Source organism: Lepidothrix coronata, unplaced genomic scaffold (genome assembly GCF_001604755.1).
Source record: "Lepidothrix coronata isolate B3197 unplaced genomic scaffold, Lepidothrix_coronata-1.0 Scaffold44, whole genome shotgun sequence".
Taxonomy (NCBI): Eukaryota; Metazoa; Chordata; class Aves; order Passeriformes; family Pipridae; genus Lepidothrix; species Lepidothrix coronata.
Window position 1 is genome coordinate 5028190 of NW_016690224.1, and position 27472 is coordinate 5055661.

At 46.5% G+C, this 27472-nt stretch overlaps 3 protein-coding genes across 20 annotated transcripts in view; 1 reads left to right on the forward strand and 2 right to left on the reverse strand.

The window, feature by feature from the left end:
- Positions 1 to 12390, reverse strand: part of LIMK2 (LIM domain kinase 2) — a 31372-nt gene extending 18982 nt beyond the window's left edge. The window contains exons 1-2 of one of the 5 annotated variants that reach the window (XM_017813995.1): positions 12337 to 12390; positions 9774 to 9873 (exon numbers count right to left, since the gene is read on the reverse strand). In XM_017813995.1, the coding sequence (XP_017669484.1) occupies positions 9774 to 9873; positions 12337 to 12352 (116 nt within the window). In that variant the 5' untranslated portion in view covers positions 12353 to 12390. Of the gene's footprint in view, positions 1 to 1209; positions 1818 to 2843; positions 3573 to 9773; positions 11358 to 12336 lie in introns of those variants that run through there. The other 4 variants (XM_017813996.1, XM_017813998.1, XM_017813994.1 and 1 more) reach the window with 4 other exon arrangements.
- A 1277-nt stretch (positions 12391 to 13667) lies between these two features.
- Positions 13668 to 26883, reverse strand: RNF185 (ring finger protein 185). Of its 5 annotated transcripts, none has more exons than XM_017814005.1 (8): positions 26806 to 26883; positions 22829 to 22994; positions 21539 to 21767; positions 19901 to 19919; positions 19181 to 19293; positions 18591 to 18645; positions 16549 to 16666; positions 13668 to 15259 (listed from the first exon to the last, which is right to left on the reverse strand). In XM_017814005.1, the coding sequence occupies exons 3-8, from the start codon at positions 21715 to 21717 to the stop codon at positions 15162 to 15164; spliced, it is 582 nt and encodes a 193-aa protein (XP_017669494.1). In that variant the 5' UTR covers positions 21718 to 21767; positions 22829 to 22994; positions 26806 to 26883; the 3' UTR covers positions 13668 to 15161. The 5 variants fall into 5 exon arrangements, with proteins under 5 accessions (XP_017669494.1, XP_017669492.1, XP_017669495.1 ...); XM_017814003.1 differs by lacking the exon at positions 26806 to 26883 and adding an exon at positions 26591 to 26689; XM_017814006.1 differs by lacking the exon at positions 26806 to 26883 and adding an exon at positions 26033 to 26197.
- CUNH12orf43 (chromosome unknown C12orf43 homolog) overlaps positions 16585 to 27472 on the forward strand; it is a 40567-nt gene continuing 29679 nt past the window's right edge. For all 10 annotated transcript variants that reach the window (XR_001874624.1, XR_001874627.1, XR_001874628.1 and 7 more), the window contains exons 1-2: positions 16585 to 16699; positions 24683 to 24890. Coding sequence is in view for 1 of the 10 variants with exons in the window: in XM_017814002.1 (XP_017669491.1) it covers positions 24797 to 24890 (94 nt within the window). In the remaining 9 variants the exon portion in view is untranslated. The remainder of the gene's footprint in view (positions 16700 to 24682; positions 24891 to 27472) is intronic.

Here is a 27472-nt window from a genome sequence, read left to right on the forward strand (position 1 = left end):
GTTCCAATCCTGCCAGCAGAGCTGGGGGAGCACAGTCACACAGACAGAAAGCTGCAGGATAAAGCACAGCCCCAGCCTGCAGCTGACCCAAAGGCTCACCCGGGCTCAGCAGGAGTGTGTACACTGCCCACGTAAGAGACACCAGACAGGGAAGAACGGATACTAGAAAACAGAATACTAGAAGACAGAGTGTTTAAGCTCTGACTATGCAAAACCATTTCCACACACTTAGGAGAAGGTGTATCTATGGCTTAGCACAATACCCTACACATATTACAAATAATGAATGTCTGCTCACTTTCCCTCTTCTGAAAGCAGATGCTGTTTCAGAAAGTTGCCTAAAGAAGCTCAGCAAACGCACACCAATATTTACTCCTGTCCTAGACCGCTTCAACAAAAGGCTCCTTACTCCCAAATCAGCACAAAAGTGTTTGCAGAACAGGATCAATAACAAGCAAATCCGAGCAGAGGGGATAGGAGGAACACAATGAAAGTGCAAGCTGTGCTTTTCCTCATCCATCCACCTCATCAGCACATCAGTCACCAGCCCGGCTGCGTTCAGCCCCACTAACTGTTCTCACCACGGAGATGCAACGCAATCAAAGCCTTATTCTGGAGCTATCACCTTTCTTGAGCCTCATTTGTTCAACTGGACCTAGAACAAATAAAAATTGAATAAACCAAAATATCCCAGAAGAACCCTTTCCACCTAAGGGAAGTATGCTGCTCATCCCTAGTTACCCGAGAAGTACCTGATTTCTTTTCTCAAACAGGATTATGTGCTGCCTCGCTGCAGGTTACATCACCTTCCTGCACTCCCACAGCAGCACCTCAGCTCACCCTGTGCTGTGCCCAGGCACAAGGAGCTTTGGAAGAGAAGCAGCAGCAGCCACAGTAATCTCATTCCTGTGCCAGTGAGCAAAGCACGGGGCACTGGGCACAGTGGCACATCTCGTGCTCCCTGGGGGGGAGCCTGCCTGGGCTGCACACACTCTGGAGCCGCTCCCTCCAGCCGAGAGCTGGGAAGGGGTTGGCAGCAAGAATCTCCCCTGTTGCCTCCTCAAAGCCACACAGGATCCCAGTTTGAGGCCGCTGCTCCCGGCACACAAGCACTGACCTCGTTCTTCACACACTGACGCTTTAGGATTCCATCACAGGAGGGAAAACAACACTCTGGAGGGTCCAGCGCTAATCCTGGGCAACACTTACCGAAAGGGATCCTTGGGAGCGAAGTAAGCTGGGGCAGACAAGTAACTTCCCATCTTCAACACTGGATAAACCGGCTCAGCCACAAACTCGTCCAACTGCCTCTGAACAGCTCTGTTCTGCCAACATGGCAGCAGCCAGGGCTCATTTACTCTTGCGCTGATTCAGATACTTCACCTCTCTTTGAAGCTGCCCAAGGAATGCCAGGTCTCTCGGCTGCTCATTCCTTTTCAGACTTTTCCTGGCTCCCATGGCTATAACCATCTCCTCCCGCGCTCCACAGCAGCAGCACCTCGGGAAGGACAGAATCCCTGCTAACCGGGCTAGTTGGACATGCTGCTGCAGTGGTTCCTGCGAGCTCTGCTGCCTGCTAACTATTGTCAAGTTTTCCCTTCCCTGGTTCCACCCAAGGGTGGGAGGGGAGGAGGAGCCATGGCAGGCGGACAGCGGCGGCTCCAGAGCCTCAACAGGCTCTGCTCCTTCACAGGGGTGGAGCTCTGACCCAAAGAGGGGCTGCGTATTCAGTGCTGAAAGAGAGCGGCTTTGGCCACAGGATACAAGCACAAACACGTGAAGCTTCTCTTTGCAGCAGCGGCACATTCTGACGGAGAAGTCAAGGAAGACAACGAGCCGCATCTCCAAACACATCAAATTAACGTTTACTATAAACATTCTAAAACCCCGCACAGTGAGTGGGGTTGTACTGCCTTCACAGCACCTACAATGCCTTCACCCTCCTGCAGGAGGTAACTCACAGTGTGCTGCAGCCAAAGAAAAATAGCTTCCTTTCCAACACTGTTTTAGCAGAAATCATCCCAATCCTTTAACCTAATCTTCGTCTCCTGACTGGAAGCTGAGGTATAAATCAGCACAGAGCACTCTCTCCCGCTCGCAGCACATACAGTTGTATCATTGTGCTCGTCTGAAGCCAAGCATGATCTCTAGTGACCTAATCAGCTAAAGCTGCTCGCAAGACACTCAGAAATGCACCAAACATGTGCTGCTGCACCGAGCCTGCCCCTTTCTGTACAGTCAGCAAAGCCTGGCATGCCTGAACAGAGCCTGCAAACCGTGCTCAGTTCCAGCGGCAAGAGCACTCCAATGTGCTTTTCCTGGAGATGCTCGTTTCAGCTGGCACATTGTTCCAGGGACGCTTGGGGCTGGAACAAGGCAGGCTTGGCTGCAGATTTGACAGCTGCTGCTCACTGTTGAAGTAAGCAGAAAGCCAGGCAGCTTTTTTTTTATTATTATTATTTTTTTATTCCCCCCTCCCCCCCTTTTTTTTAACTTTTAATAAGCAGGCACCTTTCGGAAGGGAAAAAAGCGTCCCCATTTCCCCCCCCGAGTGCAGTTTGTAAGCCCGGCTGTAAAAGCGCAGTGAAGCCTAGTGCTGCAGAGCCCGATGTGCTCGGCAGTTCCAGCACGGGTCTAATTCCTTCTGACATTTCACACAGCTCGACTGGAAGCAGCAACACGGTGAGTCTGTGTCTAGGAATGCGCTCTGGTCTCCCACATTCTCTATATGTTGCGTGCTGAAAAGGGGCCAGCGCTCGCAATCCAGCGCTTCCCCGGCCACCGGCACCTCCCCACCGCGCACAGACCCCCAGCGCCTGCCGAGCCCTCCCCGCCCGCCTCACCTACAGACAAAAGCTTTGCCCCGCAATTCTGCTGCCATGGGCTGAACGCCCTCCAAGGGGGATTCCACGTGACCTCATAAATCCCAACTCTTCAGACAAAACCTTTGAAGATTTGATCCACAGATGTGATAAGCAGCCAGCTAGTCTGTGAATGAAGCCAGCAGATAAAGCCAACTTCAAAGTGATAAAAACCACCCAGACAGCTAAGCAACTAGGAAAGGATTTTGTTTAAGACTTCCTTAAAGCCAAAGGACACATAGTCAAATGTCTATTTAAACAGGAAACATCTTATCAAAATGATTTTACTTTTGCAGCAAGCCCCAGCAGCAGCAGCCAGTAAGTTACTTTTGGCTACACAGAATTCTCTTGTTACTTCTTGCCTTTTCTGTTGTCTCTATGACCTATTTGAGAACACAATGTCTCTGATAAAAGGGCTCTGGAAAAGGTGTTAATGTGTTCCTACATTCTAGATCTGAATTCCTGCCAGAATGACTGTACTTCAAAAATGCTGATAAACAGGTGGTGAGGAGGGAGGACTTTTTCTATGTCATTTCTGGGGGGCCACAATGCACCGAAGCAAATTTCTTTTTCACCAGGTGAAGTCAGATATCAGCATTTTCTCTCTCGCAAACGCTGACAGCATTTCCACTACAAACAGGTTGCAATCACGGGAGGGAGTTGTTTTCCTCATTATGGTTTAGAATTGTGCAGTAACTTTTGCCAGAAGGGCTGTAATAAATAAAAAAGAACACATGAAAAACCTCGACAATGACTTACACGATATTTATCATCAACTGAGTCGCAGGCATTAGATTTATCCCCACGGAAGTGCATCACACAGCTACTGTGATACAGCAGGTATATCTTAACTGAGCTGGGGTTGGGCTGAAGCTCTCAACACCCTCTTTACCACACAGCTCCTGCATGTCTGCAAACAGATGTATTGCTCAGCACATCCACCAGCCCTAAGACACACAAATTTATCCTGGCACAGACAGGCACTTGGATATGTGTGGGACCGGGGAAGAGCAGTCTGCAGCCAGCCTTTCTCTCAGCATGGGCGCAGTTTGGAGGCATTCCAAATACTTCAGTACAATCCCAACACCTCACTGCAATTCCAAGGCACTTACATGTAACACGTGCTTTGCTGGTGTTGAAAGACAGAGTCAGCTCCTGAAACCAATCTCGTTTGGATCTGCACGTACCTCCCAGAGCTCCTGCCCAGGGATCCTGAGTAAATTAAACAAACAGCGAAGCGAAGCCCACCTCCATCGCTGCGTTACTTCTAAGCACCAGCACCACTTCAGAACAACACAGTGAGGCTTCTGGGTGCCTCACATCACTAAACACAACATTAGGGTGGAGACAGGATTTTTACCTGCACCACACTCACCCAATGGCTGCAGATCTCCTGAATGTGTGTGGGCTGAGAAGCAAACCAAAGAAATTCAACCTACTGGTACCTCATAGGTTATATATGGCTTGGGGAGCGGTGACTTCTGCACAAATGGCAGTAACACCAGCACTTCCACCACTGCATCCTCACTCCTGGGTCCGTGCAGAATGCTGAACTCCTGGGGGAAGGATCCCCTCTCACTCCTGTGGAAAGCCTACCACAGTCTGGGCTGTGTGAGTAATTCCAGTTACCTTGATGTGATAATGCTCTGATAACAGTGCCCTAAAGGACAAGCTGCCGAGAAAACTAAAAGAAAGTTTGGATTGGAATGCCCCATTCCTCCTTAAACATAAAGGGTGGTCATCAATGTCCCGCAGCTGATAGATTCCCCTGAGGAATGAGGCCACCTGCAAAGTGCTTCATTGTTCTTTTGAATCTGTGAACTCTTCAACAGTCCTGGTGATTTGTGCACTAAGAGGCAACTATTTCTCCCTGAATCTGATAGTGAGCTGGCGAATTTCAATGCTGATGAAGACACCACCAAAGCAGCATTCCCAGGAGTCTGCAGGATTAGTGGAGAGCTCTCACCTCTGAGGCCCTGTCATTAGCTTTCTGTAACTGCCAGAAACTGGAGAAGACAGGGAAGAGGAGGAGATTCTTTTCTTCCTGCTTCTACCTTAATTCAGCTGCCTTTGTTACTACTGATCTTTGCCCTGCTCTCAAATTCAGCTGCTCTGTGTACAAACCTGTCCTGTGCTTACAGCTGAAAGGTTAAAGGAAGATTCAAAGCCCCAAACATCCCCATAATTTAAATTAATTTAATATATACCTTTGCTTACATCTTCACGTGTCCACATTTCTACATTTGTGCATTCATGTCCATCCATTTGTCTTTAGGGCAGGAAGCTGCTTTTGGAAAATGAAGGCCTGTGCCAATTTGAACCAAGAGAAGTGATCTAAAGTCCAGAAAATACAGTCTGGAGAAAAAAGTAAGTCCGGGGTTTCTTCTGTCTGGGAGGGACTGATGGGAGACACGATTGCTGCTTTCTGGAAAAGGTTATGTGGATAACAGAAGCAGGGGGAAAAGCTTGTTTTCTGTGACCATGTCTAGAAAAAAATTGATTTAAATTGCAACACAGGGAATTTCTGAAGATTGTGCCAAAGGTTTTAATACTGAGGATAATTAAGTGCTAGTAAACAGTATGGGAGACCAGACCCTACAGTGACTGGAGATTAACTGACCAATTTCTTGATCATTCCTAAGCCACAGAAATTACTTGCTTCAATGTAAGTTCATGGTTAGAGGATATACTAAAACAGAACACAGATTTAGAAAAATACCCTCAGAAGTCATCTAGTTTATCCTGCACCCCTAAACCAGGTTTAACTATATACAGTCTTAACACAAGTTTGCCTGGCTTACCTTCCCCTGCCCCCAAAAGTAAAAAGAATCAAAGTGGTTTACTAAGTTTTGCTGAGCAAACAAATATTTCTGTAACACACAAAACATAGTAGTTAGTATAGAAAAAAATGGCATTCAGTATAGGAGAACTGCATCTGTGTAAGACAATCAAATCACCAGAGCTGGCACATTAATAGTGATTCTCTTTCTGCTCAGCAGCCTGGAGTTTAGGGCATCCCCTGGATGCACAGGGAGCTAATCCAGGGCTGTTTTCCGACCATGGACAATTGTCACACTGCAGAGACGAGGGATTCTGGGAAGAATCTACTTTTAACCTTGTTCCACTACCGAGAAATGGTCAAAAGGAGGATTGGTTTCAAATTCACTAAAGAATACCAGCAGGAGACAGAGCCAGGAGTTCTCCTGCACTCTGCCAACACTGCTCCATTTTTTCAAAGTATCCATTCAGAGAGAACAACCCTCTGGTGGTTACAACAGTCCTTGTGTTTTAGTCTCCTGCCCCAATAAAGGTTAACAGGGACTGAAATGGAGCAACACATCCAAAAAGAGTGCAAGCACCTGAACCCTAAACAGCCTGTCAGGGAACTAATTTAACTCCAGGTAATAAGGTAGTTTTTGTTGTGACTTAAACAAATTTTGGTTTATTACTTTAGATTTCATTTAAACAATAATTTAAACTTAAAACAATTTCTTAACTATTTCAAGGCTATTTCATTTCAGCCAAAATCTTCTACAGCAAAGTCAATTTACTGCTTACAATCACTTAAATGTGACCAGCATAAAAATACTTAATATATATTTAGTCAGATACCAAAAACTTACACCTTTTGGCCACACAGTTGTTTATACTTTTAAGGTAGTCACAAATTATGTCATAAGGAAACAGAAAGCCATGAGAATTTTTCCTGAAGTCACATTGCATTGCATATCCATAAAAATCTGATGTATTAAGCAAAAAGGAAATATTTGTTCAAACTAGATTACTAATTTCTGCTCACCATCATCTCCAGTGCTTTAGAGCTAGTACTGAAAAATTTTGGATTCATACAAATTTTTCTACTTTCCTTTCCTCTTCTGGGGAAAAAAAAAAAAAAAAAGGAAGATGAGCTTTTCTGCTCTTCAAACTCCTGATGATGTTTCAGCTTTTAATTAGCTGGTTTTGGTATAAACTAACTGGTATATTTTTAAATCTGTAACTGTAAAATCATCATTAATTCATCACCTTCTGTTACTTTTGTTGAAGATATATATACTGTGAACAGTTTTTCAGGGTTTGGCTTTTGGTTGAGATTTCTGCTGCAAGTCTGTGTTGCTTGGCTACTTAAATTAGATTTATTTTATAGACCACGGTAATATACATCCTCTGTTATTTCATGGTTAGGAAGGAACTGAACCTCAGCTCTCTTCCTTCCTAAAAAAGTTCTTAAGCACCCTGCTACAGTAGGAATTCTAACCACCATTTCCAATTATTTTCTTCATATGTATTCAAAAGCATTTTCCATCTGCATGTAGTCTACAGGTTGGATCTGAATCTGTGGTTTTCAAATAATCAAAACTGGATTTTTAACAAATACTGTATCCTTAAAGATAAAGCCACGCAGCCACACCTGGGTCTTCTCATCCCATCCTACTCCAATTCAAATATGCAATATCCCTACAGAAAGTGGGAATTGTCTTTAATTTCATTTGTCATTGACAGTGGGAAAACAAAAACAACACAAACCACCAAAAATAAAAACTGGTAATAACACTTTATTCAAAGGTATAATTCAGGGTATTACCTTCTATTTCGTAATATGGAAAAAAGTTGGGACTGAAAACAATAAAACCAGCAAGCTCTGGGCCAAAAAAAGCTCTTCCAATAATCCCCTGAGGTAACAGTGATCCAGCCCTAGGAAAAAGGTACTTTGCCACTTCTCTCCTTCCCTTTCTTGCTGTAATGTTTGAAGTTCTGTGCAATGCAATGCAATTTCCAAATCCAGTTGAACCGTGAAAAGCAGTGACCTCTGAAAGTGTGAGCTGTCTCAACAGAGTTCAGAGGCACAAAAGTACATTCAGAGTTAATTCACAACAGACATCGTGACACAAACGTCTAAGAAACGTCCTCAGCCAGATCCAACCCAGCGGATCCAAGCCTAAGGACCAGCTGGCCAAGGAACAGTTTAAAATATCCCAGATACACGAACAGGGATTTGCTCGTCCCTCAAGCCACAGCAGAGAAAACGCAGGTTCCAGAGACAAAGCTCCTGCACAGGCAGTTGGAGGAAGGAGGGAAGTGACAAAAACTTAAATCCTCAGAGACATGGATGTACGTCAGCTCCTACCAGAGCCAAGCCTGACCAAGAATAAACAGAGCTAACGAGCCTGGAGCGGTGCCAATCAGCATTAGAGAAATTATGTGCCAGGCCAGGGAGTCAGCTAATCCACAGGAAGACTGTAAAAAACACTCCACAAGGGCTGCCGGAACTCACAGCTCCCAGCTGCCAAAGGCTCCTTCCCTCAGAGCCTTTCTAAAGTTTGGCTTTGGGATATCAAGCACGAGACTGCTGCTCAGCATGGTCTGGGGACAAGAGAAGAAAAGGAGGAACACAGGGCAAACTGGAAACTTCTTTTTGCTCACAGTCCTCTCCTGGAAGTAGGAAAAAGGGAAGGGCAGCTTCCTTTGCTGCAGATTCCAGCTGTTCTTTCAGCACAGCAGCCGAGCCGGGTGCCAGAGCTCAGCAAAAGCACAGAGCACAAGAGGTGCCTCAGAAAATGCAAACGGTTATTACACAGCTCAGGAGGAAAGTTGGTGTCTTCACTTGCAGGAAACAAACCAACCCAGAACCAACCACCAAACATATATTGTAATATAACCTCTGATATCAAACTCTGTGAAGTGCCCCAAGGGCAGGATTTGCCTCCAGCTCAGCTGTTCCCCACCTTGACAGCCCCAAGAGCAAGAAGCACCAAGACATTTGCAAGTCAAGACCCACAAGAGAAACACATCCAAGAAAGACAGACTTCCAGCACACACAGCTTTGGGTTTGGCTACTAGCAGAATCTAGGGAAGATCAACAACAGGATACTAGTTCTTTAGGGAGAAGAGAAAACCAGGAATAAGACAAGCTGCCTCAGTATAGCTAAACATGAACACTCAAACCCAAAATACTGGGATTTGTCAAGATATTAAGCTGTAATTGTGATTATTAATGTGACATTGTAACTCACAGCATTTTCCAAATCAACAGAGCCAGCACTGCTTTGGCAGCATGAGATGTTTTCTTTCTTTTAAATACACCAATAACCATAATCCTCACTTCAACAAAGTTGGGGTATTTTGTTCTTTAAACAGGACAGTAGATGCTTATCTTGGCACAGCAAACATTCCTCCAAAGCCACACTTTGGCTTCCTTTCCCCCCATTTTCTTTGACAGTATCCAAAACATTAGCCTCTCCAGACCCAAGCCAACACAGAAGCCAGTAGAAGCTGCAGGTACTCAACCCATCTCAAAAGTACAGGCCTCTTCAGAAACGTGGTTCTGGGGCATGAAAACTGGACTGAATATTCATGAAACACTAACAAGGGGCATTACTCCTACCACCAGAAAAACCCATGGCAGATATCCCTTTTTTTCCTTGCTGATAGCAACATTATCCAACAGATTTCGTAAGTTTGTCTGCCTTAAGTGTCTGAAAAGGAGAGAAAGCAAAAGGCAAGATCCCCCTGCCCTCCCTCCCCTGTATCAGCACTCTGATAACACCATGCACCTGCCACATATGGACAAAGCAACAGGCTATGCAAATTGCCTGGGCACTACTCTGGAATGCAGCTGAAGGCAAGCGTGCAGCCCATGGCTTCTGCTGCCACCAGTAAATCAGAGCTTTTATTTGCACTTTATCCCGTGTGCGTCAGCACAGCCACCCTCTGCCAGGCAGTGTCTGACTGATGCTGGGACCGGACGCTGGTCCCTGAGGGACATCGGAAAACAAGGGCTCAGAACAGCTCAGGCACAGAGGTCACAGGGACAGCTCCTGGTTTATGTTGGTACCTCACTCAGGTACTTCAGCACCAGGTCCTAAGCCAGTGGAACAGCATGAGGAGGGTTTAACAGGCCAAAGCTTTACCTACCGAAAGCAGGAGATGTGCCAGGCTTCGTTGACAGTCTTGTAGAGGCGCTGCCCGGCAGCGATGCTGTCCCCACATCCCAGACATCTCCAGACTTCTTCACCTGCATGCAGGGATAACATGACAAACAGTAACCAGTTTACATCAGAGAAAACAAGGAATGCTGCCTCCCTCTTAAAGAATAACCTTAAATTAATTAACTGGCAGGAAAGTCTTCACACTTGGAAAGTTCAACCAACACCAGGTAGTCTGTAACTCCTGAGAGTGGAGCTCCCAAATCAAACTCTGACATCTTAGATATTACTTTTTTTTTCTTCGGACATGACATCTGCTCCTTCACATTCTGGAGAAGGAAGCAATACGACTTTCCACATAAACCAGCTCAGTTATAGCTCTGCTAAAGCAGAGATTTCAGGAAGGCTGGCTGCTGCAGTACAACAATTCCCATAGAGAACGACACTAGGCCAGGAAGCCACGCTACTGCTTCCCCCACACCACTGACTCAGCACACAGCGTTTGCTCTCATTTGTATAATTAAATGGATTTCCCAGAACTGAAAGAAAGGAAAGGCAAACTTTATTCAGTAGAGAACAACTTGACTACCGGGAAGGAATTACCCACTTGAATGAATATTCCTGTAGAGGCTGTATAGCCAACACCAGGCTACTGTCAGACTTAGGAAGAGAGAGTGATGCTACTGGCCTATTGCCCCTTCAGAAAATACTTAAAATAGTTATAATAGAGTTATAATAGTTTCTGCTAGGACTGCCAGAAAGCCCCAGAGCTGGTTCCTTAGATGCAGGCGAGCTAGGAAAACAGAATGAAAGCCTGTGCACAAAGAGCATTTGGCACACAGATAAATGCTATCCCAAATCCCAACAGCACTGCGGGCATACTAAAGAGTCAGGGATCTGGATGAGCACAGGAGGGCACAGCGAGCATGTGCTGAGCAGATCTCAAACCTGTTTCTTCCTGCTACCAACAGTTTGCTTGCATTAAGGGCTGCATAAGGAAAAAAGTGCACTTAGAGAAGGAAAACCACAAACCACGAACTTCCATTTTCCAAAGAACGTTACAACTCGGTAGTTGCTCAGGCAAGTCAATACCATGATTAAGTTCCTTGAAGCTACACAAAACAGAAGCCATCAGCCTTCCACGCACTTTGACCCCACCGTGTAGGTCAGCGACAATGTTTAAAATTAACCAAGGTGAAGATCTTGCATGTTTTACAAAAGTAGTGATTTAGGAGGAAAACCACTTGTTGCTCAGCCACAGGCACCACTCTCTCCAGCAGACTGGCAGCACCCAGAAACGTCTCCCTGCAGACTGCAGGGCTCAGAGGATTCATTCAAACGGGACATGTGGTGTAAGTTGCCACTTCTGTTCCCAGCTGGGCATCGGCTCCACACCGGGGAGCACCTGCCCCTGTGCCCTCCTGCTCTCCAGAACACCAAGAATTGCACCTGAGCTCAGACTTGCACAGCAGAGTAAGGGTTAGGAGAAACTTGGAAAAAGCTGGCACTACCCGTGTTCTTCTATAAAGTAAATTGCTTTTCAGCACGCCAAACGGGCTTGGGAATAAAAGGCAAAGCCACACGTGCGTGTACCTGCGTGTATAGGCAGCAGAGACTCTCCTCTCCAAGCAGGGCAAGCCCTGTAAGTCAGCTGAACTTGTGGAATTGCTGCAGGCCAAAAACACCTGCAAACCAGACACCCTGCAGCTCCACGCCCCCCCTTCAGTGCCACCAGCACAAGGAACACATGTCAATGTGGTCAGCGGATCCCGTTAAAGCCATGTAAAGACCGAGGACTATGCCACAGCTGACTAAAAGCAACAGATTCCTCCACAACCATCACACAGGACTTGACCCACGAGCTCCCAAGCCCCGGCAGCAGCCGCCTGACGCTGCTGCGGTCCTACATCTGTTTGGGAAGGCTGATTAGCTCAGAACGGAAACGAACAGTCCTAAATCCGACCGAAACTGTTCAGTATCCAGGAGAAACGACGGAAATGAACAAAACAGAGCAGGAAACGGCGCGAAGGAAAGGCAAACGGACATAATCAATGTAGCAGGTCCTGCCGGGTCCCCCAGGACGGCAGGAATGTTTGAGGGGTGACCAGCGAGGAGCGGCCCCGGCGGGCACCGGCCGAGCCCCGGGGGCAACGCGGGACCCCGAGCGGGACACGGGGCCGAGGGCACCCGCGCTGCAGGACCCCGTGCGGGCTGCGGCCGCACCTCCATCGCTTCCCCGCGGGGTTCGCTGCACCGGGACCTCCGGGAACCCCCCGCGCCGCGCGTGGAGCCGCGGACCGGCGGAGGGAACCACGGGCCGGCTGCAGCCCGCTATCCGGACACGGGCTGACACCCGGCCAGGGCGCGGGCTCCGAAGGCAGCGGCCCAGCCGAGCCCCGCAGGTGCCTCCCCGCGGCACAAACGACGCACCGGCGCCCGCATAACGGACCGGGGGGGAGCCGCGGCCTCGCGACCGCGCCCTCGCGCCCGTGGTGGCGGAGGGCGGCCCCTCCCGCGGGGGCGCGGCCCGGCCCGGCCCGGCCCGAGCTCACCTGGCAGCGCCTCCATCCCGCGCCCGCCGCCCGCTCCCGCCCGTCGCCAGCGGGTCCCGCCGCACCTGGACCCGCCTCCCGCGGCCCCGCAGCGCCGCGCCCCGCCTTCCTCCTCCCCGCGGGCCAATCGGCACCGCCCGCCTGCCGCTCCCGCCAATCCCCGCGCCGCCCCGCCCCGGTCGCCCCGCCCCTTCCGCGCTGGCGGCCAATGACAGCACGTGCTGCCCCCCGACCCCGCCCCGCACGTGCCGTGGCGGGCGCGGCGCTGGGCGGGCCCCGCCCCCTCCGGCCCCCTGAGGGAGGCGCGTCCCCGCCGCTCCCGGCCCCCCGAAGGAACGGCAGCGCACTCCGGTCAATGTAAAACCATTTTTTTTTTTTAATTCTAAATCACTTTCACAACAGTGAAAATTAGTGAGGAGGAGGAGGAGGAGGAGAAGGAAGAACGGTAACGCACTAACCGAGCCGTCCGGGCCGTGTGCGGGCGGGTGCGGGGCAGGGGTACATACAAAAGCACACCGGGGAAAGGGGGGAACCAAGCGTTAACACTTTTAGACGATTTAATCTTGGAATTGCCCGAAAATAAGAGCTCTCAGTCATGTTTCTGCAGCCTCCTCTAAATGCATTATATCTCTCACCTATAGATGGAAGGCCCCCCAATGCATTAAAATTCCGTATTTTAAAACATAAGTCCTAGTTAAATATGTTTCAATACCTCTTGAACCTATTGCAGTCAGTTCTCTCTCCTCTTTATGGGAAAAAGGCTTCCAAGGGATACCCTGCTCCTCCCTGGACGACCTCTGCTCCCAGCAGCGAGTTTCTCCACTCAAAAAGGAGAAGGAATCCATCCCTTCCCACCACATGGGCCCTCCCTTCCCATCAGCAGGTGGTGCTGGCTCAGCAGGAGAGGAGCAGGAGAGGAGCCCGAAGCTGCAACATTGCAGGACAGCCACACCAACAGCCTTTCTCCTGGAAAGGGCCCCAGTTACATGTTATGCACTTGAGAAGAACCCTGTACAGAAGTTCAGCTTCCCAAAAGTGCCACACAACAAAAGCTGAAGCACCACTTCAGCTATAAATAGTTGAGCAATATACTGTGCCAGATTATCATCCAGTCAGGTATAAATTTGACCACATGTGGCAAAACACTGCAGAAGCTTTGCAACATTCTACTTGCCAGATGGAGCTTTGGAGGTAGGCAAGTTAAACTTCAGTCATCCTCTGTCTTGACACTAAAAGTGAACAGTTTATAATCACATAAATAAGCTTCTACAACAATTAAGGTGTCCTGCCCAGGAACCTCTTCCATATACACTAGAAAAACCCCAAGCTACTGAAACAAAGTTTCTATTTGTTGATTTGTTTTGTCAGTTTTCTGTCTATTGCCAGAGAAGTCACAATATTCATCTTGCAGGAAATCAATGAGACTATCAGCGACCTGAATCGAAACAATCTAAAAACAATAAGAGAAAAAAAAAATGGAATTGCCTAGTTAGAGAAATATGAAAACTGTTCATCTTGCTAGGGAATCTCTCGTATCTGCTGTTGTGAAGGAATCTACACAAATACATCAGGAGTACTCTTTAAAGCTGAATACCCAGCAGGATTCCAAAACGGCTACAGAGTGCTCACCTTCTGAAATATCCCCTCAGCACATTAATGGCTGTGGTCTCCTCCAGCACTTCAAATTAAACTCTTTGGTAGATACTGCAGAGACTCTTGTGCTGTGGCCGTTCTGCTGTGGCTCGGAGAAGCTGTGTGCACCTGCAGAGAGAAGGTCTTCCAAGTGTTCCCTACCGTGCATGTGCTGGCAAAGGCAGGATCTCATTTTTCCTCCTGTGCAATTTTACAGTGTGACAGGTTTAACCTCAAACCTCACGTAAAGATGCCTTTTGTTCCTCTCCCCGAACGAGCTGATCTCGGATCTGTAATAGGATTTTATTTGGAGGACATGACCTTGCGTAGAAAGTCTCAAAGCCTTGGGAGGGGATAACTGTCGCTACCGTGACGAGGCTGTGAGGGGTGAGGGGATTATCCACGAGTGCAGCCCCGGGGCTGTGCAGAGCCAGGGGAGACAACACTGCTGGTCAGTGAGGAACTGGGCTGGGTGAGGCAGCGGCTGTGTCCAGCCTCACCCGGCTCCACAGCCAGAGAATCTTCCAGTGTCTGGCTCCAGCATGTTCAGGCTTTAAAAAATTGCAGCATAAATTTGTATCCCTTCTTCCAGCAGCCGTCAGAACCACGTCAGGAAGGGGTTTCCATCACGCCGGGAAATAACAGCAGGAAAAGGAACCGGTCTCCGGACCTGGTTCCATTTGCACCACGTGCTGTGCCCAAAGAGTGTCAGCAGTGCTGCAGGTGATTTCCTGGAGAAGGCTGGATGTTGATGGAGACATTAAATAACATCTGCAGCTCTGGCAGATCCATCGTGGTTGCAAAGCATGAGATACTGGTCACACTGGAGAAGTTTCCTGACCTGCCCAGTCTACCTGGGGGTCCCTGTCTGTCCCACAGACCTGGTGTCACTGATTGGCACAGGATTTCAGAGCAGCACTCCCTTGGGAGCACAGCTCAACGCTAGGCCCATGGTTTGTGGCAGGAACCTGTTGTACAAGATATCTGAGCTGAAAAATGCTTTTTAACCAATGTTTAATTTGCAACTCTGGTGCAAAATGCGAGATTCCTCATTGTGCTGTGGTACCACCAATTCCTGAAGCCCATAGTTAGCTACGGAACCAGACCAAGAGGTTTAAAGTGGGATGGGGATGCAGTTTGTAACTGTTTCAGTGGCCTTGTTGGTCATGAATATATAGAATAATGGAAAAGATTTATGCAATCAACAGCCAGAACATTATCACCAGTGCCACAAACAGGAAGAGGCGGGAAAGGAACTGCTCATCCACATATTGAGGAGTCCCTGGAACAGCTGGAAAACAGGAAGTGAAAAAAAAGAAACAAAAAACAGTTGAGCTCCTTCCTCTTCTCCAGGATCGTGCATACTCTGAACACAGTAGACAGTGCTGAGCCAAGTTCACTGTTCCCAAGGAACTTCACTACCTCTACCTGAGCTGCCTCTGTTCCTTCCCACCAAGGTGAAACCTCTGAACAAGGAAATGGTAAAAGGGTCAGAGCTGCCTGTGCAGCCCTGGCCAAGAGAACTAATGAAAAGCACATGAGCTCTAAAACTCAAGCTGTGCCTTTCTGGAACTTCTGCATTGAATCCACCAAGGAAAAACAGATAAAGGAGTTGGTTAAATTATGGCTGTTACAACAGCACATATTTACACACTCCTGGCTCAGCCACCACACACACTGATTTTTAGGGGACACTTAACTATGGGGAAGGTAACTGGACCTAAGGATAGCACAGGACTGTGGCAACACAGCTGTGACATGAAGAATGAGCTTCTTCCTCGTAATTCCTGTGCCATATGACATGGTGGAAGATTTGCCAGGCACAACCATTCACAGAGGAAGTCCAGAAAATCCTGGGCAGTAAGTTTTCTTGTTCAAAACAGACAGACTCAGATTGTCTCCAGTGTAGATGGGGAAGAGGTTTTCTAGGGATTACTTAATTTTTAGAGAGCAAGGTCACCACTTGGAGTAACCCAACTGGTTTTTGTTAATCAAAACCAGCAAAATAATTTCACTGGAAAGTTACTTCTTGTGGAATAGAGATGACTGTCTCAGAGATAAATTTCTGAAAAAGGAACAATCTTGGCATTCATTATTTCGTGGTACAGAGCACGTTTAAATTTTTCCTTCTCATCTTGCAGGAAATGGTCCTTTCCCGCTGTTTTCAAAATCTAGGTCTCCTTCATACACCCCTAGTGACTCCTTTTTATTATTAGAAACTCTAGTCCAATTTGTCTCATTTTTCAGAGGGAGTCTGCTGAGTACCAGAGGAGACATCTGTATTAAAAGGGAGAAGTCTCCAGTGCCACTGTCCCTCTCCAGTGCCACTGTTCTCCCGGGAGGGCCTTTAAATGATACGGAAGGGACAAACTTGCTTCTTTATGAGCCCATGTACAAAATGTGTCAGCCTTAAACCATGTTCTGTGCTGGGCGTTTGCCCTCATGTTGTGTTTCTATTCACAGCACCTGTTATTGCTGAGAACATTCTGTCATTGTAGCAGGTTATTTGTTTAAGAGTTACAAGGGAGTTTGTAACACATGTCTGTGACAGGACCCTTGGCGGAGGTGGATCTGTGGTACCTGGAGGAGGTCGCCCGTCGTTTATGTTGAAGGCTGTTGCAAATATACCAAAGGGAAACGCCCCAATTCCAAAGGACATCTGGAAGCCACCATCACCAAAGCCAAAGCCCTGGAATCCCTGCAGAGAACAAAGCAGCAGGAGACAAAAAAGGTAACAATCATTTAAAGCCTATTTCAGAATATTGTGTAGAAGTGCAGACATTCCCTCCCTCTGGCTCTCCTCCACCTGAAGGAAGGCCATGCTGTCTGACAATTTTCTCTCTGACACACTATTGTAAATATCTCCTTAGTTCTCCTGGTTTTAAAATGTTTCACACAGTAGCAAACTTTGCAGAGCAACCCAAAACTTTGAGAAAATGAAAACTAGGAACCACAGTTTTTGCTTGAAAGCCACAAGTTCACAAAAGTGTATCTGTAACATTTCTCAGCTTAAAGTAGTAGATATTTGCCAATGTATCAAAATCAACATTACCAATCCTATTTAGAATATCTAAACAATGTATTGTGTGTTAATAGCTATTAGCCACATAACTATAAGAAAGGTATTTTAAAAAAATAATCTACATTGATTTTCTTGATACATGTGCGTCATTCAAACACTCAGTGAAGTGATAAATTGCCAGTGGGATGCAAAGAGCATTATAAGGAATAGTACAAAAAAAAAAATTTACCAGGGGGACTCTAATTAAGGTGTCAGATAAAGTCACCTGGGGCAGGAATGCAAGACATAAAGAAAGGAGGAAAAAAGGAAGAGTTACAATGCAACACTGACCCCATGGGATCCAGACTAAAACACCACATCAAGTCAAAAGACAAGTCTTGTGAATGGAGATGAATCCTGCTGTGGAGAAGCACTGTGCTACTGGAGAACCAGCTGTGTGTGGATCTAGAGAGTTGTGTCATGTTTAAAAACTGCTGAGAGCCCACACTTCTGTAATCCAGCCACCTGCCCTCTCATCTCAGAACTGAAACAGTGATACCAATTCTGAAAGACCCTCTGGTCTGTCACCTCCCAACAGTGGGAGGACAAAGATGATTTCACTCATATAATAAAAGCCAAACATTTCTGGACCGAGCCTTGATTTGAGGAGTTGGTCTTTTGACTGTGACTCTTCTCAAGGACTTTGCCATAAACTATGAGGGACAGCAAAGCTCTCTGTGTGCAGGTACAGGGCTTGTAGGGAACAGGAGGGCAGCATTGCTGCTGGTCTTCGTACCAGACTCCTCTGACTTCCAGCAGCACCAGCTCAAAGGTTCAAACAAGGTGCAGGAGCTGATTTAATAAGGCAGCAACTCCCTTAACAGCTGAGCTCCCAACATATTCAATACAGAAATGTGCCTTAATCACACCCAGCAGAGTTGTTTGCCTGCAGCATGAGGCAGATAAATCCTCTCTGAGGACCCCAGGCTGTGTTACATGGAAATGTGCCATTGTTTCATCAGGTCCTGCTGAAGAACTGTCCTACTGCCTTCTCCCACGTCTGCTCAGCCTGTGCCAGCTGCTGTTTAAATGCACTCCATGTCATCTCCTCAACAACACCAGAGATCCCTCTCCACATGAACATGTATCCAACAGATACCTTCTTTCTTTTGCTTGTAATGCCATGGTACAGTAACATCCCACAGAAATTATAGAAGCAGGTTTCAGTGCCAGAAATCCCAGTTCATACATGAATTATGTATTTCCATGACAGGTATATTTTGATGGAAACACACTTCCACAATGGATTTTCAAAGCAAAGTGTTCCTTGTATTTACATGGGAAACAATTGAGCATGAAGAGCATTTCCAGTGACACCACACTGGGCCATTTTCACAAAGCACAATCCAAGTTAGCCCGTTCTTTGGGATGCTAAAGGAATGGAGTTTTCTGCCACACCACAGCTATGAATGATTCATGACCAGCCAACTGGGGATGAGCAAGATGTGTAAGCTGCAGGATCCTCACACAGGATCTCAAGCACACACTGTGTCCTCCAGGAGGAATAAATACCACCATCAACAAAAACAACTAATCAGCCCGAGCTTGTTTCTTCACTTACCCCTCTGTTCTCTGGTTCAGGTCTCTGTCCTTGGGGTCGTGGTGGAGTTTTCTCTCTGCAGGAAGTTATGAAATTAGCTCAAGTGCAAGGACACATGACAGTAGTGTCTGCAATAGCCTGGCTAATAAGGCAGAGCAACCACAAAGCTCGGTCCCACAGGGCCAGGCTGCAGCAGAGCTGGAGCAGTGTGTGAGAGAGCCAACCCCCAGCTCCTGGACCTTCAGCAGCACATCCCCAAGTTATTGCTGCGCTTTTGAATAACAGAAGTCCCATTGCAAAGGCTAAAAACTCAGGACATGAACATTTTATAGGAGCTTATCCAGCCAGATAACAATCATTGCAACCTGCCACTTGTGACTGATAATTAACACCCAGTTAAAATTCAAATGAATTGCCAGTTGAACATGAAATGAGGTGTGTAAACCCAGGCCCTGAAAAAGCCAGAAATATTTGGCAGAAATGTCAGTTCTGTCTTTTGTCAAAGTATTACAAATTATGAATCCAGCACTTTGACAGATTAATCTTGAGACAGCTAACTGAAGTTTCATCTTTAGCTTTCAAACAAAAATAGTTGTATTTAGGTTTCTTACCTGGGGTCCTGCTGCCCAGTGCTACCTCTTCCATACAGAGGAATAACTTTATCTCGACTGATTCCTGCTTTGCATACAGGACACACTTGCCTGTTTGGCCTGGTCTCTAGCCACTAAAAGAAAGGACATGATAAGGAAACTAGTAAATGACCATGAAACAACAATATCCAAACCTCATTTGCAGCCAGGCAGAGAGACTTTAGCAATTCCTCAGAAAGCCCCAGAGCAAACCATTTTAATAAGTGCCAAGTGCTCTCCAAAATGGAGCTGGCACTTTGGCTGTTGTTCTGGTATGATCCACTTGCTGATGTGCACACATTCAGACCTGCCCTGGAGTAAAATATGAAGAAATAAACAGTGCCAAGAGTCCTGCATAGGCCCAGGGCTAAGTGCAGACACCCTCCTTTCACCCAGCTTTTCCATAAGGTACCACAATGTAAAACTTTACAAACGCAGAGAGAAGTACACCCAGCACTTAAACCTGCAAAGGAACCCCCTACAGTAATTCTACCAAAACTGGAAATACTCAGGTGGAACAGAATTAAGTTTTCATGCTGAAAGAGCAGTTTGCAAGGTGTTGCACATGCAGTTGCATTAGCAGGTTGTGATTGCCCTGGAGAGAAAAGCACATTTAAAAAGAGGGGGATACTCCAGAGAACCAAGGGCTTTATTGAGCAACAGGAGCTGATGAAAGACAAAGTAAAAGGAAACCTGTCTTACCTGATGTAAACAAGGCCAACTGTGAGCATTCCCAGGACAATTTGTTCGCAGAGCAGAAAAAGGGGGAAAATAGAATTAGTTACTGACAACTCGATCCGACAAATGTACACGGATAGCATGGCTTGGCCACAGCAGAACCCTGGAATCCAGCTGGGCCAGTTCTGTAACCTCCCATTAAAGTAATTTCTGAAAGTACAGCCCAAGACTGATCTCCACTGGTTCTTTCAGGTTACACAATCTAAGTTGCAAAGGTGGTTCTGTGCATATCCCCTTCGATTCCTCGTCCTCTTCCACACCAAAGGCCCACACAGAGGCTGCATCAATCCTGGGGTTCACTGTGCAAACTGGCTATTCTGATACCATGGAAAGATATCTCTGAGCTAAGATGCAAATGAGCAAGATGTCAGTAATGAGACTTCAGGATCTTAAAAGATTTAGCTGAAACATCAGCCACATTCATAGAATCATGGAATAACTCAGGCTGGACAGTATCTCAGGTAGCCTGTAGTCCAACCTGATGCTCAGAGCAGGGTCAGCTATTGAGATCAGACCCAGTTGCTCAGGGCAGAAAAATTCCCATTATACAGATTAAATTAATATGGCAAATTAAAAAAAGGTCAAAGAAAACAAGGCTACAAGACAAGACTGCAAACAGCCATCTGCTCTCAAAATGGTCTCGACAACCCTATTCAGACAAGACACATGCTATTTTTAAGGTTCCATTCTTCCAGATCCCTTTGTGCAATAATTCAATCTAATTTTATCTTAACAAGCCATTAGCCAGTGATTTTCCATCTCCTCAAATAAAAATCTGGATTTTCAGATGTTATGTACATTTACACAGAAAAGAAATGCTCTTTTAGGCCTCTTTTTATTAAAGATTTAGCCTCCTGTGTAAAATAACCCCCCAAATCCCCACATTTGGCCATGTCAATCCTTAACAACTTCCTAACATTCAAGAAAGAGTATATTCAAACCAAGTTACCCAAATTAGAAATGCTGCACGTGTGTTATATCTGTGCTGTAAGTTATTTCCATGTCAGATCAAAGAACTGAAAAGTTCCTATTACAACTGCAATACCATGGAAAAAGAGAAATACCCCATATGGAAAAGCTCATTGCCTAATTTTTTTTCCTTTTTATGGTTTCAAAGGAAAAAACAGCCAAGCCTGTGGGAGAAACTACAGTTTGGCCTCCATGACCTGGATTCAAAGGCAGGTTTAGGTCTGCACAGGTTAGAAAGGTCTAAAGAAGATGTCTGTGCTAGGCCAGACAGCACAAATAAAATAACACACAAAACCAAGCAGTATCAATGAGCTCTGAACTGTCTGTGTGGGGCTGCTTGTTTGCTTTTACAGAATAATCACAATATTCTGAGTTGGAAGGGACCCACAAGGCTCATCGAGTCCCACTCTTACAGGAATGGCCAGAAGTACAGAAGTTTAAGATGCAAGAAACCCACTCCTGGACCATGAGCAAAGAACAACAGCTGAGAAGTTTCTCCTAAACCAAACCCATGGTCCTTACTCATTTTATACAGGACATTTGACATCTGAAATTATAAAAAGCACAGGATTCTACGGGATCAGCTGGATGGTGCTGATCTAGGGGCTGAGCTGTGGGGGTGGGAGCACTTACCAGAAGAGGTGCCCACACAAGCTGATCACTGCATCCTTGGCAGTGTCCAAGCAGATGTTACATTCAAAAGTGTTGTCCTGATTAGTGTTGTCCCCGGGACCGTTACTGCTGCTGCCACTGGTCCCTCCAGTGCTGGAGCTCTTGGTTGATGCAGAAGCTGTGGGTCCTTTGCTTGCCATCCTCAAGAACTACCCAGACACGAGGTCAAGAAAATTTTCCTGTTGGAATCCTAGCAGTGAGAAAGGGAAAAAAACCAAACAAACCCAACTTCTTGGCGTTATAACATTGCATTCTGGTCCTGTTCCAAACTGGTAGTGATTTATCTAAGAAGCTCTTGAATCCTGTTGTTGATGGTTTTAGTCTAACATAGCCAAGAGGGATCTTTTTTTAGAAACTAAGCTACTTTACAGTCCTGTAGTATGACCTGGCTGGTGTGTGACCTGTATTTTACTGTTACTGATAAGCAACTGAGATCCACAGCCAAAACAAACCCCCTGTATTTTCTCAGAAATGCCATTTGCTGTAAGAGGAATGAGCTCCCCTAGTCACACACGCTCTTCCAAAATTCAAGACAAGTTAGAACTGCAAGTGCAGTCTGAAATGGGATTTAATCATGAAGCCATTCTCAGTTTGGACAGACTGACAATGCAGAGTTCAGTGTTCATTACTTTGGAATATTAATGATAATAATGATAAGCAAAGGCAGCTTAGAACTTGATTTGTCTCCTGAGCCGTATATTGCTGCTATCACAGCAATGTGTTGACACAACTATCAAACATTTCTAGTACTTTCAAACTATCAAGCATTTCTAATGCAGTAGTAATGCAGAAGTACTAAAAATGGTACCTTAATGCTCTTTAATTTTACTCACTACTCATTAACATCATCATATTTAGCAGAGAACACCATTTATTTTATTTCAGTAGCAACAACCTCCACAGTCTCATCCTTGATATGTAAATTCCACAGTACCTAAATCTTTGAGACTCAGCACAAGGCATTTACATTTCCAGAAACAAACACTCTTAGCAGTGTAATATTTTTAATCTAAGAACTAAGACAGTTTCAGCAGTTAGATATATTAATTCACTGAAACAAAAATGTTTAAAATATTCCACTGTGCTTTCCATGAAACTCTGACATTATGTTGCTGCTGCAGGAACAGGAATACTTAGTTAAGGTTATGAGAAAAAACAGGTGATTATCTGACCTTTTCGCAAGTGTACAAACAGTGAAGCACTTTCAAAGGGCAACTTGAATTTTTCAGAGGAATTTTTTTGCAAACTCACCCCACAGGCATTAAAGGCTTTCCTCGGTGTCACCTCTTTGTAGCAGAGCTGCAGAACAGGTGCAGGGCAGCAAAAGAAAACCTCAGGATCTCTGGCTGTTGCTGCCAGCAGCTTTTTTCATACCATACAGTCCCACAGCACGGTCAAGGAAGCCTCACACTCAAGCCTGGTGAAGTATTGCAGCAGAGACACTCAGTTCCAGCAGGTGGAATGTATTTCTGCAGAGCTTTTTCACTCAGTTACATCATTTTGCACAGTGTCCCAGAAGGGCAGCTTTGTATTCACAGACGCTGCACTTCAACATACGCTGCTTTCAGCAGTGCTGACTCTCAGCATTTCACACCATGACTTCATTTACACTCAGTGCATTGTACAGAATCCAAATTCCTGTCGGTTCAAGGCAGATGGAAATGCTGCCAGCCCATAAACTATATGCTAAAGACACTTGGATTTTTCACACATCCTTACTACCAGAATCTTCAGCCTGTCTTACTCAGTAGTTTACGTGAAAACTCACCAACCTGGACCCATATATATAAATGTCAAAATTTGGAAAACCTCATTAAAACTAAGGAGTTCAACACACTGTAAAAAACACAGCATTACTTTATGGAATGGGCACAAGAAATGTCTGGGTCTTATGTGTCTTATGTCTTGACATGTAACACAAGGAAAGGATGTAGAAGAGATAAATAAATTAATTTCTGTGTTCCTTAAAACAATGTGGAAAAAAAAGTAATTTTCTACAAATTAAATTCCATAAATTTAACACCACAAATCTGGAAACTCATCAAAAAGATAAAATCTGTATCTTCACCAGCACCTACTAAAAAAACCCTTAGCTTTCAGTAACTATGAAAAATTAATAAATCATTAAGTTACTGAACTATCAGTATGAAATGAAATGAAATAAAGTGGCTGAGAAGAAGAAGAAAGATCAAAATGATACAACACAAGAGGTACTGGATCTCCTGTCCCAGAAGAGGGTCATTCCTTAGTCTGTACTGGGGATCCCCTCCTAATTATTTGTCCACTGGCTGATTGGGCCCAATGACTTATTAGGATATAACCAATTTAAAATAGAAAAAATATATCAAAACACAACAGTAAAAATAATCAGTCTCATCCTGAAAAGCCTTCTCACACATTTGCTCTTGTCCCTGGGATATCATTTAACACACCCAGGTCTGTAACAAGTGCTGCTGGGGTCTGTTCATCTGCCAGTCGGGCTGCACATGTGCAAAGAAGCAAACATGAAACAGTATCCAGTGGCTCATTTCCATTTGTTAGTCATATATTGTGTCACTTGTGAGTGTGCCCTGTGGATCCTGAAGTCAATGTTCAACTGCAAATTCACCTGCTCCGAGTGTAGAACGAGCTCAAAATTGTTGAACTGTCACTTGAACTACCTCACCTCTGAGACAAAACTCTTTAGGGAAAAAAACCCCAAACCAACAAACCATAAGCAAACCACACACTAAAAAACCCAACAATCAAGACAACAGGCCAAACCAACCCCATTTTCATTTTGATTTAGAGTTCAGAAGGAAGACTGTGAGTACACTGGTACAGAAGATGACTTTTGGGGTTAAGTAAACAGAATTTAGAGTTGCCAGTGGAGGTTTGCCAAACTCTGGTCTCCAAATCAAGCCCAGAAGCATGATAAGTAGCAAACAAGTGAAAGGATATAAAAATCAGCTGATATCTAACTGGGGGCATTCAAAGATCTTGTCTTTTCTCCTTACTTTTTTGCTCTTTAGGTATTGACAGGAAAACAGCATCTTTGTTACTTAAAAGCCACCTATATTAGCTGTTTATTTCCTTTAAATCATGATCCCTATGATATCCCAACAGACCGTTCTGACATTTACTACACCCGAGAATCAAGCAGATGAACAGTTAAGAAACAAGGAACTCTACTGCAAGTCAGCTTCCTAAATAAAAAAGTCTGGTGGAGCTGAAGAAGACATGGAGGTGAAGATACATGAGACGGTGGAACTGGTCCTCCGGGAGGCACACGGGACACTGGGACAGCCGGGAGCTCGGGAGGTCCATGATGGGGGTAAGTGCAAGGGAGGGTCTGTTTTAGTATTTTAAATGTATTGTGTAAGCACTGGGTACAGATCTCACCAACTGGCAGCAAGAAAGACCTTTTACTGCAGGAGCTGAATGGCTGCTGTCACAGGTCACGTTTCTGAACCCAGCAAATGAGAATGACTGCATTTGCCAAGGTGCACTGACCCAACCCTAAAAACATAGGAAAAACGCTTCAAGCCAGACTGGCAGAGTTTCCACTACAAGTTAAAGCATGCAGAAAAAAAAAAATCTTACTTTATCTAGGATTACTGAAATTGAAATAATCCAAAGCTAGTTTGTTTTCAAAACAAGCTCGGATTTAGTTCCTGAACCTTTTGCAGTTTAAATCAAAAAGAAAACTTGTTGGATTATTTTTCTTATCACTACAGTGACATTTTCTGACACGTGTGACAAATTTTATGAAAGGAATATTAACATCAGAAATTCTATCTCAACCTAAAACTAATACTCAGAGTAGTATAAATACACCCACTCAAAAGTCAAACAAAAATCTAATAACCTAACCTATTACAATTGCCTGGGCTTCAAGTACAACAACCAGGTAACCTCAGCTGATAATTGCTGACAGGGCCTAGAAGAAAGTACACTGACTTCTTGACAGTCATTTTTAGATATTCTTAGCAAACACGACTGTCCTGTTAATCATTAAATATCCATTTATCTCTTGATACCTTTTTACTCTTTTCTGTCTCCCAAACATGTTACATTTTAACTCCTTGGGAACATTTCCCGAGTTCATCTTTTCACTTCCTGCAACCTGCACAGCATCGGGCACCAGCTTTTCAGTATTAGCACGAAGTGGTCTCATAACTCATGTGATCACTTGCTCTTGCAAAACCAGCCATTTGCCTTCCAGCCCAACGTGCCCTTGCTTGGCCTCGTTTCTTTAATTGGGATTCTCCAACGTACTTCTGTTTTACGGCCCCTGTTCCCGGGGAGAGGGCCCAGCTGAGGGGCTGTTTTGGGAACCCCAAGGATTCGAGGCACCTCGCGAACGCAAACAGTGAAAAACCTCAAGAGATTAAAGTAATTACTTTTTTATCCATTCCATAAAGGTTTAATATAGACCCTAAGAAAAACCTTTTGACAAAGATATTATCCTCTTACCTCACAAAGTCCAAAGGGAAAAAGAAAAAAACCCAAACCAAACAAAGAGCACTGCTATAAGCACTCGGGTAATGCTGCCCGAGCTGGGCTGCAGCGCCGTGACAGGGACGTGCCGGGCTGACCGGGTTAGCAGAAAACGTGAAAATAACACCAAATACGACAGCAATGACGTGGTTTGAGAAGCAATAGGCGATTCTTAACATATAAGTAATTCTCGAAATGTCAGTAATGCCATGTACCAGAAACTGATGCCCGCGACGTTTCCAGGGTCAGACCCCTCTACATACCCAGAGCCGAACCCATCTGTCGCGACAGCGGGTCCGGCCCGGCCGCAGCGCGAACACGGGGCCCCTGCGGGCCCCAGCCCGGGGTTTCGGGGCAAACCCCGGCCGGCAGCGCCGGGCCCGGGCCGGGGCCGGACACAGGCCGGGCCTGCCGGAGCACCGGAGCCACCGGGCGACCACGGGGGTCCCGCCGCGCCCCCGCCCCGCTCGTTCGGAGCCTCGCGGCGGCCCCGGCTCCCCCCGCTGCCCCCCGGCCCGGCCCGGCCCTGCTCACCGGCGGTGCGGGCCCCGCAGCCCCGCTCGAGCAGCCGCTCCGCCCGCGCCCGTCACCTGACGGCCCGGAAGCGCGGCCGGCGGAAGGGACCGGGGCCGGGGCTGGGGCCGTTCCGCCCGCCCGGCACCGCCCGCGGCTCCCCCGCACCCGGGCCCGGAGGCGCTGCCCCGGCGGCCCCTCCTGTGCGCCCCCCCGGAGCCGCACACGGGCGTTACCTGCGCTCCGGCAGAACGGCCGGGGCTGCTCGGCCCGTTCCGAGCCCCCGCCCGCGCCCCCGGGCACCCGAGCGCTGCGGCTGCCCCGGTTTGGCTGCCGGGGGAGGTGACCAAACGGCGGCCTCTGGGGAGAGCGCAAAGTTCTTACTGAATGCGGAGGGAGGGAGGGAGGGAGGGAAGGAAAAGGAAGGAGCTTTGAGGGAAACAAATTGTTCAGATGTGAACAAACAAATGTGAGCAGAGCATTAGGATTGGAGCACGGGAGCATCTCCAAGATGGGAACAGAGAGCCTGATAAAGGTATTTAGAGCTTGATAAAGGTATCTGTAGGGCTGTGAGAAAGCCCAGGGTCAGAGGGACCAAAAACAGGGAGAGGAGGTGACCTGGGGTCTGAAGGAACGGGTCAGAACTGAGAGATGCCTGAGAAGGCACCTCTGAAGGCTCTGTCCCAGCTCTGAGGACACCTCACCAGTCCTGAGGACTCCAAGGTACAAAACAGCCCAAAACTGTTTGTTTTACACAGTGGAGAGTGGGTTAATCTTAAACCAGCTGAAGATGAGCCTTATGAAGGAATAGTTAAGAAATTAAGGGGGGTTAGTGCCAAGGGAGACTATTGGAAAGAGCCCAAGGATATTGTTGGAGGCCTGTCTCACATGTGGGCTGAGACT